Source organism: Streptopelia decaocto (genome assembly GCF_964273445.1).
Source record: "Streptopelia decaocto genome assembly, chromosome: 20".
NCBI lineage: Eukaryota > Metazoa > Chordata > Aves > Columbiformes > Columbidae > Streptopelia > Streptopelia decaocto.
In genome coordinates, this window is record NC_138675.1 from 4,700,633 (window position 1) to 4,717,253 (window position 16,621).

At 50.3% G+C, this 16,621-nt stretch overlaps 1 protein-coding gene across 1 annotated transcript; it reads right to left on the minus strand.

Moving 5' to 3' along the window:
• Positions 1–2,211: 2,211 nt before the first annotated feature.
• Positions 2,212–11,288, minus strand: H6PD (hexose-6-phosphate dehydrogenase/glucose 1-dehydrogenase). Its single transcript, XM_082070028.1, has 6 exons — positions 11,120–11,288; positions 10,027–10,187; positions 8,209–8,865; positions 6,847–6,964; positions 4,744–5,013; positions 2,212–4,039 (listed from the first exon to the last, which is right to left on the minus strand). Exons 3-6 carry the CDS (start codon positions 8,833–8,835, stop codon positions 2,682–2,684), a joined length of 2,373 nt encoding a protein of 790 aa, XP_081926154.1. The 5' UTR covers positions 8,836–8,865; positions 10,027–10,187; positions 11,120–11,288; the 3' UTR covers positions 2,212–2,681.
• Positions 11,289–16,621: the final 5,333 nt, after the last annotated feature.

A 16,621-nucleotide genomic window follows, 5' to 3' on the forward strand; every position in this document is an offset into this window, starting at 1 on the left:
TTCTTCCTCATCAGATTTGCTGCTTGTTTAACCCTTCTGCCCCTCTGCAGTCACCAATTTTATATATTTTAAAATATTTGGTTTTCATTTGACAAATAAACTTCTAAAAAACTCCCAAACAACCCAAAGAGGAAAACGGGTGTCAAATTTACTGTATTTTAATAACATCTAGAATGAATTTGGGGGTGACTCATTAGAGACTTTGCAAATGGACCTTATTTTCAGCTGGAAAGAAGAGCTGCTCTCTGGGGAAAACACACCTGCTTAGTTAAAAGTGCAAATAAACGTCTCTCAAATCAATGTCTATTTCAAAATGTGCCAGCCAAATATTAGCAAGAAACTGTGCAGAAATAAGAAAACACCAATGCCACAGTAAAGTAGTCATAATAAATTCTGTCATTCGTAATTATATATTTATTCACACATAGGTAAATTTTCATTAACATTTGTTCCCTCACACCAAATACAAAAGAACTGGAATTAAGTTAACATGGCTATTTTTGTTTTTAAAATATATATATATATGTTTAAACATACCAGACCTAAAGCATCTTCCTCTGCATGGCTGTTTCAGCCACTGTGGTGTATTCTGGAGCCAGTGCTTGCGCACACCCATCTCCAAAGAGAGTGATTCGCGGTAAGTCCTCAGCGTACGCTCTTATTGCAGACTCCACTGTCAGCAAATCCACTGCAAGGACAAGTCCCGCACCAAGGGACCCGCAGCGCCCACCCGCCTCCCGCTTTCCTCCGCTCCCCTCTTCTTGATCTGCACCCTTTGGTGTTTGTGCTGGAGTTAAACCACGGAACAGGGAGAAGCGACTTATTCACAAGCACCCACAGAAGATGGAAAACCAGCCACCCCGCTTGTCAAACCAGACCAGTGAAGGCACTTGTGGCTCTTTCGCGCCGGAGCCTCTGCGAACGCCGCGCCACCGCAACGCCTCCTCTCCCACGCAAAAGCAAAGTGATGTGCATCAGCGCAACTCGCTTTAGTCACACATACTATGTAAAAGGCGGCTTTTCCGGACCATCTGCAAGGTGTCTGCCAGAAATCACAGCCTGTCCCCGGGAGTTTGGCCTTTCCGTGCTGCGCGCAGCTTCTGCCAGGTGATGCTCTCCCTGCCCTGTCTGCCCAGGGGCTGCTGGTGGGGAACAGGCTCTCCAGAGCTTGCTCAGCGCACGTTTACCTGAGCGATTAGCAGAAGACGAGTCTGACTTCTGCATTAAGAGAAGCATTATACTGAAAGGCAACGACTTGGACACGTGGGAGCACAGGCTGTATAGACCTGCCCGCCTTGCTTCATGTGCTCTCAGAATGTAGCACCTATTTGTACCTGGATTTGCGTCTCCATCACTAGATTCTGCAGATCCTTGCGCAGGGGAGGATTTAAGATCACAGAGGATTTGGGGATATCATGAAAGCACAGAGACACTCCTTGTGCATTCTAGGAAGGTGAAAATTAGGAAGGGGAGAGTGGGGTCTCCAGGTAGGATTTGATGTCTCCAACCCTTCCTGTGAGCAACAGAACTATACATTTCTATAACTCCTTAACACTGTCCTGTCAGAGGTGCAATTTCCTAGTTCCGTGTGCCCAAGAGATATGTACAGAGAAAATTCCCTCCCCTTATGTCAGCGTCCTTGAGATCAAACCCCACCACCACCATCCGCAAACACCGTAACCACCTCCGGGTGTGCTGTAAGGACGGATATGTCAATAGCTTATAAAGGTGCCTCCCACAGAAATTTTATAAGCCACTGAATGACACTGCAAGCTTCAATTCCGAGGACGGAGAAAAGTTCATTTCAGAGAATGAGACAAAGACAGTTAAAAGAAGCATTTCTTTGCTGGCTAAACCCAAACAGCTCATCTAACACCAAGCTTTTCACTCAATAATTATTGCACTGCAGGCAAAAAACAGCTCTGTGAACTGCCACATCCCTCACCCTGTCCCCATTATTCTAACAGCCTAAAAAGCAAAGTGTCTGCCTTCTCCATCCCCCACGGTACCAGCTATGCACTTAATGAAAGCAGCAAATTACTGCCTGTAAACTCAGCCTCTGCTGCTGGGCAATTTGCAAAGACTCGGGACAGCGGTGAGCCCCCAAATCGGTGGCAGCATTTAGGGGCCACAAGGGCAGAGGGGTGTCCCTGCTCCCAGGAGAGCGCGGCCACAGTCGGTGTCTGGGCTGTACAGACAAGGCTACAGATGTGCACAGAACCATCATTTTACTGAGACAACAACTCTGCCCCTGCCAGACTGGGCAGGTCAGTGATGAACACATTATTATTGTCTTCTAGCCTGAGAATTTACAAAAAGAAAACAAAAATTGGCAGGTACTTCACAAGTTTCCCGTAGTGCCTGCGAGGTAGTTAAATGCTAATAACCACAAAGGCCTGACAGGGGAAAACTGAGGCACTTCAAGGTGAGGTAATTTGCCCAAAGTCACAGTCAGAACCCCCAGCAGAGCCAGAAATGCTGCACTGGGCTCTTGGTTCCTCCACAGCTCTGCACGCTGAGCCGAGCTCCTTTCCAGGCTCAAATGTCAGAGCCACTGCAGGCCACGGATCCCCCAGAAGGTCAGAGGAGTCTGTCAGAGATGAAGCTGCTGCTGGCAACCGAGAAACATGGACGTCGTGTAGGAAAATCCAGGCTGTAAGGGGAGGAGGGACACTGTGGCATCACCCGAGCAGAGCTTCATAGTCCACGTACCACACCAGCTGGCCGGAGCTGGGGCTGACACCCGAGACGGGCCATTTCCTTGGCTCGTGGCCCACTCTGCTGAGCAGCGTGGTGATGTCGTGCTTACCCTTCCCCAAAACCAGGACAAACACCTGCCTGGCCTTGTTGATGAGCGGTAGGCTGAGGCTCATCCGTTGGTGAGGTTTGACAGGGCTTTCAGTCAGCACCACAGCCTGAGCCCCTTCCAAGCCGTTGTCAGAGCGGGGGAAGAGCGAGGCAGTGTGGCCATCGCTGCCCACCCCCAGCAGCACCAGGTCGAAGCTGGCGTTGGCCACCAGGGCCACGATCTCCTTGGCGTACAGCTCCGTGCCCCGGTCCTCCTCCACGCAGAGCCGCTGGTTCAGGTGCACGGGCATGGGGTGGACGTTGAAGTAGGGCACCCTGACGTTCTGGAGGAGGTGGTTGTGCAAGCTGAAGAAGTTGGATTCGGTGTCGGTGAGAGGGACACAGCGTTCGTCTACCAGCCAGATGTGGGTGTGCTTCCACGGGAAGGCGTAATGGTGTCTCGCCAGCCGCTGGAATAGGACCACAGGGCTTGAGCCACCCGAGAGGGCCAGGTGGAACTGCCCAGAGTGCGCCACGGTCCTCCTTGCTGTCTTCTCGATGTCAGAAGCCAGCTGGGAAATCAGGTCTTCAGACCACGCTGACACCAGGGGACTTTGCCGAAACTTGGACTGAATCGTCCTATAATCACTTGGCATCAGCCTGTTGGGGTTCAGCAGTTCCACTGGCTCTGCCACTGTGAATGCCACCTCCCCGCTCACCATTTCAAAGTCTAAGAGGTGCTGGTTCTCCACACCCCCCGGGTAGAGGCGCAGGGGCTGGTAGGAGATGCTGTCCAGGAGTGGTGTCCAGAACGCCCAGGAGGCCAGCAGGTTCTCGGTGGTAATGAAGAAGTCCTTCCTGCCATGGTAGATGTTGGAGATGAGGACAGAATACGCGTCTCTCTCTTTCACAGGCCTGTACACGTAGTAATCAGACAACAGTTGTCCAAAAATGTGCAAGTCTGACTGACCCACCGCTTCTCTCCAGCTGCCTTCTGGCATGACGGGCCTGAAAAGGTTCCTGCTCACCAGCACCGCGGGGGTGCTGAGTGCGCCATGCCCAATGTAGAAGATGATCTGCTTGGCTTTACACTGGCTGTGTCCTGCGTCCCTCAGAGTCTCGCTCTGGGTGCAGTAGGCCCGGTTCTTGAAGAGAACGCGGACATAACCTACCCGTTCATCCAGAGCTTTCCCAGAAGTGAGGAGGAAAGGGACCCCTTCCCACCGCAGGCTGTCACTGTGAACCAGCACACCTGAAAGGACAGTGATCTCAGCTACCAAATTAAACCAGAACAGCAAGCAGATCTGATGGGGTCTCTATCACCTACCCACCGTTCTCCTTCCCTAGCTCCCAGAAATCTTGGCATCCACCATGTCTCCTGCTCCACATTCAGCCCTTTCACAACATCACTGCTCTCCAGCTACCCTACTGTGCTTCCTCCCAGGTAACCGACCTGATTCGCCTCCTTTCATCTTGCAGGAAACCAGTTTCTGAGCATTAATACCTTTCAGACAAAACCTTTAATGTTCAGAAGATGCAGCCCAGCCAGAAATGGCCTCATGGTCTAATCACAGAGAACTGCCAATGCTTTACCCCTCAGATGCAGAGAGCAACTTGACTTTATGAAAAGGCAAAGGAGTCTGCAAGCCACTTCTAAAAATAACGCAGAGATCTTATCAAGAATAATGGGACTTAGCTCTTATGCAATGCTTCCCGTTCACTGGATCTTTATTTAACTAACATGACAACAGTATTATCTTGTTACAGCTCCCGGTTACCATGCTGGTGGATGCCTGGAGACATCCCTGTGTCAGCAGCAAGTTCTAGACTCATGGAGCTGGTATCAGCAGCAAGGTCCAGACTCATGGAGCTGGTATCAGCGTCCAAGGACTCGCATCTCCTGCTCTCCTTGGCTCTAGACTATTCCCCTCTCCAGGGCCCAGACCAAAGTCTCACCTGCAAAGGTTGGTGTTGTGCTGATGTAGTCCTGTGCCTTCTGCAGTTCGTCCTGCACTTGGCTGGCGTACGCCTGGTACTGACCCAACACGGCGCTGCTTTTCTCCAGGCGCCGCAAGGACTGGAAGGCCTGCAGCTTGCACTGCAAAACCTCCTCGGCCCTGCTCACGTTGGCTGGGAGCTCCATGGTCAGGAACATCAGAGCCTCCGTGAGATGGTTCTGCAGCACGTCCCGGATGACTCCGTACTGCTCGTAGAAGCTGGTGCGGCCTGAGGACAAAGAGGGAAGATGCTGGTAAACTGATGTGGTTTTCTGGCAGCTTTGCCCTCTGTGTGTATAACATGTGCGCCAGGGAGAACAAAGATCACAAGCCCTAACTGGTTTGCACCAAGCTCCTCTTCTCCTTGCCCAGCAATTAACTTGAAGGTCCTTTCAACCCAAACCATTCTACAATACTGTGGCTCTAAGCCTGTCCTCTCCCTCCAGAGGGGCTTCCAAAATGGTTCTGCTACTAAAATAAAGATAGAAAGTTCCTGCAAGACTGCTCGTCCTCCACAGAGCCAGACATAATTCTCCTTTTGGGTGCTTACAGCGCCTAAAACCAGCAGGAGCAATGCTTTTCCCTGATGCTCCCCGAGCGCACAGAGCAGAAGGCAGCTTTGCTTTCTTGGGCTGCTGGTGCTTTCAGAAGCCGCGGTCAGTGACTGGCAGCAGTATGCAGCTCAAACCTTGAGAGACAGAATGTCATGCAGAAAGCACTGCTTCTCTTTCCCTGCCTGCCTTCTGATGGAGGCGGGAGCAGGGGGAGAAGGACAATGCACCGGTAAAGGAAGATGCCTTTCTGTAGTGCAGCAGCAGCAGGCTGCCCACTGCAGACTACATCACGGCCATAGGCCTCCTTTATTGATTGATACATTTATCCCCCTTGCTGTAATCCAAAAGTACATTCATTAATGTAATCAATGCTGCAGACTTGCTGGGAGCCAGGCTGCCAGCTGAAGCCGCACAGGGGAAAAAAGACGTCAAATGAAAAATGACAAAGTTGTTCAGAGTGGGGAGGGCACAGGGTGCAGCTGGGGCTACGCACAGACGCTCTTCTCCCTAAATCTCTCTGCAGTGCATCCCTCTCCCACAAACAGGCCCAGGGAAGGTCTGGGCTGCCAAACCAAAGATTACTCCGAGTTTGATAAAGTTGCATTAATTGAGTTTGTGGTGGCCGAGGAAGGAAGGGAGCGAGTGAGGGAGGAGGAGGACAGAAGGTAAAGCGAGTGGAGAAGCAATCCTGATGTTGCAGAACTGAGGGCGCCTGACGTCCCCAGAAGTGCTGCGGGTGGCAGTCCAGCCCCGAGCGCTTTGTGCTGAGCACTGCAGAGCAGATGCTGCAGCATTGCAGGGAGGGATTGCAGCCGTGTCCTTCAGCAGGAGAACCATGCTAGCAACCCCGGGCTCGGGTTTCCTTTCTGCAATGCTCCGTCTTACTACAGAGAGGAAGGGAAAGAAACAGGCAAGCACAGACTGCTCTGGGTACCTGGAGCGACACCGACCAGCTGATATGAGTAACATCTAGGGAAAAGACGCAAGAGCATCTTCCAAAAACCAGTGCAAATGTAAACTCAGTGTGAGCTTGCTAGCTAACAGGACAGGAATACAAAAGGGCTGTTGTTACAACAACCAGACTGCGGCAGCACTGAACTGAAGTGTCCTTAGACTGCATCCGCTCCAAATGCGGTGCCTTTTACCAAGATTTGGGATAGAAAGCTAGGTACAGTGCCCCCAGAGCTCTGCAACGGATAAAAGGTCATCACTGGGGGTTCTGCCCCCGCTCCCAGCCAGATTGCAGTGGGAATCTTCTCTTGGAAGCAGCAACACTACTTGAATTGAGTCAGTCCCAAGCATAGGAAGTGTGAGACAGTTCCTCTCTGTTTCCAGGCAGCAACATTTCATCCATCTGCTCTTTTTTGTTTCTGCACCAGTACTACCATAAGGGCCAATTTCACATAATTAATGAGCCTGTCAGTTGTTCTTCTCTCTCACTCACTCACTCACTCACTCACTCACTCACTCACTCACTCACCCTAACTCTGCACACTTGCCTCACCAACCTCTAGCATCGACAGTCTCTTTCAGGACAATCTCCACTCTTTCCACATGATGTCGGTTCCAAATTGGATCGAGAAACTGTCGGTTCTGATCTCGAAAAGGCAGGATATGGGCTACAGCCTGTGAAGGGAAAAATCAAAGACCCAACAAAAATTCACCACGTTTCCATGCTGTCTGTCTCACCGCCCCATCCAACACACATGCGGTCAGAGAGCCTGCAGGGATGCACAACGGGGTCTGCAGTGACTGCACAGAGCAGACACTGACGGTCTTTGTGAGGCATCTTGAGGTTTCATGTGAAAAAGGCTGAATTACAAACTGCGAGGCCCTCGGTTTATATCTGTCAAAGGACAAAGGGCTGAGTCAGACCATCCTGGGAATAACATACATTTCCACAATGCTGAAATACATCAGGTCAGATGCTTACACCATGAAAGCCATCTGCTCTTTCTAGAAGGAAAAAAAAAAAGATAATGAAAAGAGAAGATATGGCCCCTTTTAGCAGAGATGCTCTCCTTGCAGCTGGACATGCAACCTTCTGAGTGAGATCTGGCCACAGTGCCATGGCTGGAACAGGCTCCTTTCAAAATGTGGCATCACATTCCTCTAAAACAAGGATGGCACGTCCTTGAACACGTTCCCTCCAGGACAATGCAGCTCCCCATGCCCAGCTGTCCCTGCAGCAGCCAGTCCCCCATGCCCCGAGTGGAGCACAGGGCAGGAAGAATCCTCCTCCTAAGCATCCCGCAAAATTAACATCCCGTCAGCTCCATATCATATCAAATTAAAACTGCCTCTAGAAGCCACGGCTAAGCAGAGAGGCCTGTGTGTAATGAGCTGGCAGAACTGTGAGAGGGAAAGAGCGTTGCTTATTCGGTGAAATCAAAGCCCCGACCTTGGTGAGAAGCCCAGATGAATTCTGCATCTCTCCTTCATGCACACACACAGTTCACCCCTGGATTCCCTCTGGAGAGGACACCCTCACCACTCTGCGGGGAGAAAGCCCTGCGCTGGTCTGCAGATTTCCTCTGCTCTGCAAGGGGATGCACAGCAGAGGACAAGAATAACAGAGAGGACAAGACTAACAGAGAGGACAAGAGTAACAGAGAGGACAAGAGTAACTAACAGAGAGGACAAGAATAACAGAGAGGACAAGAATAACAGAGAGGACAAGAATAACAGAGAGGACAAGAATAACAGAGAGGACTCTACAAGCAAAGGGAGGCTTGGGACCACACTCGGTGGCTCTGCCTGAATTGGAAAGGGGAACGACACTCTCACTAAACGCAGAGCTGACATCCAACGCTCTCCCAGCAGCCAGATCCCTCAATCCGGCAGGGGGCTGTGCTTTGCAAGCTGCTCACCTGCTTGCCAAGGTAGTGGTCCACCCGGTACATCTCCTCTTCCCTGAAGAAGCTCGTCAGCTCGGCCGCCAGCTGCTGGGCGGACTCCAGGTCGTGGCCAAAGGGTTTCTCCAGCACCACGCGCAGCCAGGCTCCCGGCGGCGGTCTGCAGCTGCTGTTGATGTGGCGGGCGATCTCTGTGTAGGCAAACGGTGGTACTGAGAAGTAGAAGATCCTTCCAGCCTCCTTCAGCCCCTCCTGGCGAAGCAGCGTCTCAATCTCTCTGTTCAGCGCCGTGTAGTTTTCGGCAGTCTTCAGCTGGTGGTACTGGCTCAGCTTCAGGAATTGGTCCTTGAGCACGGCACATCTGTTGGGAGCTTCGTCTGGGGGACAGGCCAGCTTCTTCAGCACATCGAACATCAGCCTCTGCCCCGGCTCCAGAGCTGTCAGGGCAGCCCCGTGGAACGTGAAGCTGTGGCCGCTGCTCACTTGGTCCATGTAGAGCTGGAACAGGCCCTGCCACAAGTACTTCTTGGCCAAATCGCCTGTGGCTCCCAACAAGACCACTGAGATGTGGCCCTGGGATCCCTTGGCCAGTGATGGCAAGGTTCCCACAAACAACACTGCACACAGGACTCTTCTCAGCATCTTGGAAGAGAGGAGGTAGACCCAGGAACACTAGAGGACGGGATTAAAAAAGAAAATCTGTCGATCCATATTATAACACTGTAAAACGCAATGCAAGGTACCCGCTTTCCCATGGCTGAAGAGCCAGGGACTTCTGCCTGGATGCTCCACCCAACAGGACCCCTCCACGATTTGAAAAAGCCTTGAAAAGCTTTGAAAAGCTCCTTATGCAGACGGAGAAGTGGACGACAGCGTGTGCCTGAGGTCGTCTGGTGGCACAAGCTTTGTTCCCACAGCCGAGTTACTGAGGGGGTGCCAATGCCTTGAGGTTGTGAAGCTGGAATCTGTTTTAACACAAATTTCAGAGCTGACTACAAATGAACATGTGCCTGCAAACTAAGTATGGTTTTCAACAACCTTCTGTTCGGGACTTTGCTCTACTGGTATTATGCTGTCTTGGCACTGCTTCATGTCAATATTGTCACAGCAGCTCAGAGACAAGCACAGCGACTGGCAGCTCCAGTATACAGGCTCTTCTTTAATACATGGCGTTTTAATGATGCATGTGCAGCCCCTCTCTCATGAACAGAGCTGAATCAGGTTCTAATGAGTTACTGGGAGACAAAAGGTCTGATAATATGACACAGGGGAGGAAGAAGTTTAGTCCTTACAAGTGAGTCTAGACATGAGCCAGCCTAAATGCTGTCTCATGATGATTGTGTATGCAGCCAGGAGACAATGTGGGGTTTGTGTTCTGCCCACTGTGACCTTCCACGGCTGCAGAGAGCATGTCGGCCCTGGCCTTATCCCCTCCGCACCCACCCAAACCACCGCAGCCAGGAACAGCTGGGCTCGCCGACCAAAAAGCCCCTTTACTCATTCTTATTAATTCTTGTTTCTCTAATCCAAAATAAAGTTGTTTGCAAGTGAAATGACACATTTAGTTCCTATACCTAGAAACTCAGGATTGTTTTTCCTAGCCTGGAGCAAAAACACCTGGTCCTTGGTCCCCCTGAATGGCAGAGGGATGAAACACAGATGTTGTCCTCGCTCCCAGAAAAGTCACTGTTCATCACTAAATCAACACAGGATCTAAAGCAGCTAAGGGATGAGCATAACTAAATCAACACAAGGAACTTCTGAATACCGCTCCCTGTCTTCAGCTTGAACTGGTCTTTATAAATCTCATGTTTCTCTCCCCAGCAGACTCACCTGGAGCTTTACAGAGACTGCAGAGGCAAAGGCAGCTGGAAATTTATCTCCTCCACAGCCCTTCCAGCGCACAGATCTCTCTTCTCCAGTGACCGAGTGTACGGCAGGTTCTCTGATCAATGGTCAGGTGAGCAAGCAAGATAAGGCAGGTTGTTCCCTTTCTGGTAAACGGGAGGAAAGACCCAATTACAGCAGAGAAAAACATAACGCGCCTGTGCCAGCGACATCCCAGCACATCCCAGGGCTCAGCCCATCCACGTTGGCTGTGCTAAACCTTTCGGCTGCGGTTTCTCGGTGCAATAGGGTAATATTAAATTTGCTTGAGCAACTGTTGTTCCAGGAACTTAGCAGAGTTTGACATACTGCCCGTTGCACCCCGGCAGGCTGCAGCTTCCGTGATGCTGCACAGAGACTGCGGCCCAAGAGCAGGTACCTGCTCCGGAATGGGAAGCGTTTGGGTGGGTCATTCTCTTCCACGTACCCAAGGAAATGAGTGAATTAGCCACATAGCTTCCTGGCGGATTCAGCCACGCAGTCACATGTGTTTCTAAACCAACTGAAAACCAGTTTCACAACAGTCCCAATTGCAAAATATTGTACTACGCTGCCCAGAATAAGGACAGTAAACCCAGGGATGTTTGTTTACTGCTTTCATATCAAATAATCGCCACTGTTCACATTAAGAAAGAATACTCCAAAAATCCCTCAGCTAGACAGAACAAAGTTACTCAGTCAGGCTTCAGGAAAAGAATCCCAGGCCCAATCTATATAAAACACTCTAAGAGTGTAACCCAGCAGTGAGACTGTGCATTGTCTTGCACAGTCACTGGAGTTCCGTATGACAGGACCCCAGTTCAGGTATTGTAAGGTCCCCTGCTGTATGGAAAACGATGAAAAAGATCTTTTTTGTTACTGTTGCATCCTCACTGAAAAATAATTAACAGGTGCACAGCCAAATGCAGCGTGGCCTGGGGCTCATACAATGCTACGCACATGTAACACATGAAGGAGAGAGTTACTGAGATTATTTGAGAATCACGAAAAATATATTGGTCTTCTGTGTATGCAAATATTAGGGCAGGAATGATCTCACCATCAGCTCGTGGAAATGTCAGAGGCTTAATGTGGAGACTCGCGTTAAACGCAAGCTGAGAGATGTGTGAATTAGCGTTTGGCCTCTCTTTCTAAACATCCAGCGCAGCACTGACATCCAGTCTCACTCCGAAAAGCGAGCAAGCCCTGGCCCCAGCACAGCGACGGCAGCTCAGGCTCCAAAGCCCTGAAAAAGCAGGAGGACAGTGAGAAAAATGGCCACAGTGCGTCGGCACCGTGTCAGCCCCACAGACCTCCCAGCGAGCGCTGAACCGCTGCAGCGGGTGCACCCGGGTGCGGCGAGGACAGACCCGCACCCCGGCCGCCTCCCCCAGACCCGTCCGCCCCAGCTCCCCCCGGCACCGGGGATGCAAAAAGGACTCGCTGACCGTCCCTCCCCACGGACAGGGGTAAGTGACACGCGTGAATGGGCGACGGGCCGTGCCCAAAACACGGCGGGGGTGTCGGGGAAGCGACGGGCGCACAAGCGAGGGAACAAGGATGGGACCGGAGCGGCTCCGCAGCGGCCGCGCACCCCGCTCCGCCTCCGCTTCTCCGTGCATCGCGGAAACCGCCCGGCCGGCCTGCTCCACGCTGCCCTGCGGGGGACGGGAGGGCCGGGGACCTTCCCTCCGTCCCGCCGTGCACGGCTCGGCTCGGCCGCCCCGTCCGTGCAGCGCGGAGGCCGCTGCACGGGGGGTCACGGCACGGCAATGCACCGCCCGGGGGAAGGCCGCCTTTCCCGGGCTGCCACACGCAGCCGCAGCGGGGGAAGCCGCGCAAAGAGCCGCCCCCGTGTCCCGTCCCGACCCGTCCCGTCACCGCCCCCCACTCACCTCCCTCCCACCCCGGGCCCGCGAGTGGGGCGGCGGCGGCAGCGGCGGCTGCGGGCGGGCCCGGCACAGCGCCCCGCCCGCCAGACGCCCCTCCCACCGCCGAGAGAATCTACGGTTGGCGTCCGCTCTCGCCGGGCAGCGGCAGTCGGGAGGGTAGAAAATTGCAGGGCAGAGAGGACCTGGGGGCACAGGGGACTCTGGGGACACAGGCCCTCAGTCGTATGGGAGACCCTTGCCCAGGCAGAGCTGGGCACTGTCGCTGTGACTGTGCCCTGGGCACTGAGGCTTGCACCCTTTCAACACCTGGGGGTTGCGTCGGGTGTGTCTGCATGGATGGGCACATGGTGTGTTTTCTTCTAGTGTGTTTGGGCTGGAAAGGTTCTCAGTGTCCCAAAAGGTCTTAATTAGACCAAAATCTTTACTGAGGCCAGGAGTTTCAGTAACCGGACGAAAAAGTCGCTGTTTTCCCTGGTTGCAGAACTGAGAACAGCATTGGGGCACCTTACTGCTCAGGCCAGTAATCTAGCAATGGTGTTATATAGAAGACAAGCTTTGCATTATATTTGTGATATAGCTTTGAATTTCATTAACAGTGTAATTTCTTGATGCTGTAACCTTCTTCAGCAATCCGTTCTGGAGGTTATTCCGTCAGCACGTGCTCCTGGTCTCAAAAAGACCCTTTATGGGATTGCAAAGTTGTCGGAGTGACACGGAATGTCAGCACCCAGGTTTGTCTGCAAGATGCGGGTCCAAATGAGGGATGAGGGAGACTGCAGTGTACCCTGCCTCACGTTACACATCGCTTTATGATTCCGACCATGTTACTAATGCAGCTTTGGGCTGGGTAAAGTCTGAATGTCTCTACCAGTGGCTCTATTTCTGAAAGCCAGCGGAGGGCAGATCACAGGCATAACTCAAGTGATGAAATTTAACAAATTAAACTTGGTGAGGGGGTAAATAACTCAGCTGAAAGAGCCAGCTGGACAAATAATCTAGCTCCAGCCATCTCCCCTTACCACCCTATGTGATATTTCTAAACAGTACATTTAGCAAGAAGATTAGGGGAATCAGCGCTATATCCCACAGCTATGTATTTAACCCATTAATGACCGGATGGCGACGCTTGCTTAGCTCTCAGAAGCTAATCTGAGTCTGGGTGTAGCAGAATGCGAGAAGAGGTAAACGGGAATCCCCTTTTACAGTCTGTTTTCTGTTCCGAAAGGAAGAGGGGGTTTGCCATCTACTTTCACAGAAATCATTAAAGCGCAAATCTCCCTGCTGCATATTTCTGGCACATTTAATGAGATGAGCAGCTGAGGCCCTGCTCACTTGAGCCCGTTATTATTATAGATAGAGCTGGAAGTTGGGAGTAGCAGCAGTTGTTTAACATCTTCCATTGAGAGACCATGTTTTCAGCTAGTTACAGGATGCCAGACGTTAAATATTGAGGCTGAAATTGTAGACTATGCGGTCATTTTCTGAAATCTCTGAAAAAAAATGGTGCAGCTATTTCTGAGCTGAAGGTCAGAAGATAAAATAGGTTTTTTGACTATGTTAAAAATATCTCAGCTGTTTCATTAAGGAGCTCTAACATCTCATAATTTGGGGCAAGTAAGATTTTATCAGGATGGTGGTTTGGATCAGAATATGCTTTTATCAGTGCATTTTCAGACTTAGCTGCATGTTCCTTTAAGGGAAATAGGTCCAGTGTGACAGATGAGACTTGATGCCAATAAAGGAATAAAAGGTAGTTAGCAAGGGAAGGAGCATTAAGGAGCCAGATGCTCTACAGGCAAATAAAAGCTCTGTAGGAAAAAGAGCTGCTGTGTGTGGTGTTTAAAGATGGTGTTTTAGATGAGGAAGTATTAAACTAGAGAGAGCAGCTTATCAGTTATAGACTTTAGCTTGTAAATTCTGGGTAGAGGCTGTGTTCTGGCATAGCGATGGAGAGCTGCTCCATAGCAAGTGCTTCTTTAGTTAGGAGTGGGAAAAGTATAGGTATATTAAAAAAGGTGAGCTTGGTGCAGAAGGAGTTTGTTGCCTTTTGGTGTTGTGTTCACAGACTAATCTCAAGGTGTAGAGGTGGAACTGAGCCAGGATGGGGCTGCACTGCTGTGAAGACGTAAGGTGCGCTTCAGTACAGCGAGCTGTTGGTGACGTAATCTAGTGGAAACTTGCCTCATATCTGCCAAATTTATTATTCTCTGCAAAGGCATCTAGTGCCAACGGTCTATAGATGTGGCTGTAAATGAGTAATTTCTGTGGATGCTTTATCATTCCTCGTTTTTTTTGTGTCACACTGCTGCTGCAGAGCCTGGTCAGCCCTGTGCTGGGGGACAAAATGCCAGGGAAGCTCTGATGTTCTAGGCTACCGAAAAGTTCATGTGGCTTTGAATAAGGCTGTTCACTTCTGCTGTGGAGCAATAAAGAACAGCTGTACAGCAGCTGGGCTTCTTCGTAGAAAACAAAATTACTGTCTTGTGGCTTCTGCAAAACTAGACTGTAAAAATCATAATGGTAGTTCTTAAACTGGTGTGGGAGAGAGTAAGAAAGAGAGGCTTTGTTATGGCCATTGGGGCAAGGCAATGGCTCAGCTACCTAATGAGTTCTGGAGCTGCAGTGCTGCTTGAAGTTAGTTTGTGGCTAAGCTTGCTTAAAGCCTTGAATAGGCCTGATAGAGGGAAAGCTGCAACCCAGTTTAAGAAGTTTAGATTTAAATCCTTACGCCTGCGTGGTATTAAACAACGCCATCTCTGTGCATCCAGATGAACTGTGTTTAGAGGCTGGAAGGCTGATCTGCACAGGAGCCCTGTTGGAGCCATGGCAGATGATGCTCCCAAGACCCGACTGCTCTGGTGCTCTCTCTGGAGAGCTCAGCTCTAAAAGAGCTTAGTAGCAAATAAAGACGAGATACCCCAAGGTGAGAGAGTATTAGAGTAATGCTGCCTCTCAGGAGCTTCTGTTTCTATTGTTCGTCGACTTTCCTTTTTAAACTCTAGCTTTTAAGCTGTGGAAATCCTGTCCAGTGAATGCTTCACAGATGTGCAACTTGAGTGGGGCAAGAAAGTGTCTTAACACCGTGCAGCTGGAGTGGAGGGCATTGCCAGCTAATTCAATTACCTCTCTGCTGCTATCCCCACCCAGCCATGGGACTAAAACACGACTGTAAATTTCTGTCCCCAAGAGCCCTCCGGCAGCATCGCTGCAGTGGTGATGCAGTCCGGCATCCCTCTGCAACCGGGATGCAGCTGCAACACCAGAGTTCCATCAGAGCAGCGACAAGGGGACAGGAATTGAGGAGGAGAGCTGATCTTCACCAAGTGTTCCACCTGAATCAAACCAGAACTGATCAATCCAGTAAGCCATGCCTGCTTGCTGCCTTTTGTTCGAACAAAGCGATGCTCTCATCAGCTTGATCAGCAGATTAAAGTGCTGGCATCTTCCCCAGGAATTCCTGCGCTGGGACAAGCTGCCTTCAGTGCCCTGTTTGGTCTTGGGCTAAATGCAGAAGGAAATGGAAGTTAGAGGCTAAACATACTGTTTCTTCATTTTAACGTAGGGAAATATTTTCCTCTTGTGTATGAGGACAAAGTTTTGCTTTGCTTTCAGTAGCCAAAGACATCACTTGTGGCTCCTGAGGGCCTCTTAGTGCATTAACTAAAATACTTGTAATTACAACTACTGATTCCCATTGTTGTAGATATAATATGTGGAGATGGACTAAAATCTGTCTGTTCAAGATAAGCAAAGGTAATTCACAGATGAAGCAATTGTCTCTTCTCTGCCCTTGGTGTTAAATCATCTTCCCTCTGTCATTCTCTAGCACGAACCATTCTCGGTGTGGTCCGAACTGATTCAGAGCTTCAGCAGTTTCGAGTCTGTATCATAATTGGTTATTTTTCTTCAGAAAGAAGCACAAGGCAGGTAACCTGTGTTGCCGTCTGGCTCTGACGGCTTCTGGAGGGCTCAGGAATTGAAACTGCAAACCTCTGAAGGCTTCAGCTGTTCTGTGACAGCGCTTTGTCCCCTGGACAATGCTGGCTTGCTCCAAACTCCTGCGGCTGGGTAGGTAAGAAATTACTGTTCTTGGCTGGTGATATGAGAGGTGGACAGGAGGCAGGCAGGCAGGGAGTACGGTAATCACTGAAGCTCCCCAAAAGGTTCTTGTTTGGTGTTTAATTGTTGCTGTGTCTTAGGTAGATATTGGTTGATGAAGACTGGCACACTGAACTTCTGAAATTAGGAATGGTTACTGTTGTGCTGGTAGTTGGTTTCCTGACTAATTAGTATTCTACACGTTGTTCTAGATTTAAAACAAAACCACACACAAATACCCCACATATGTACTATATATAAACAACACGGTTGCGAGAAGAAAACTTCAAATACATTGAGGCTTCCTAGTCTAGGAATATCCTGGCTTTTGCTTTGACTTTCACATCTTCAGTCGTAGGTTTTTATCATTCTCAGTGGGCAGTTAACACTGAATGCTGGTGTCCACCTTTATACTGAGTTCTAAATGAGTGATACAGATTTAACCAATGCAGTACGGTTACTCCTTTTATCCAAGAAGTTTTGGAAACGATAATAAAAGCAAACCCAGTATCTTCCAACCACCTTTATGTGCTAATATAACTAGTGGCCTGGGCAGTATGTGATGGCATAAT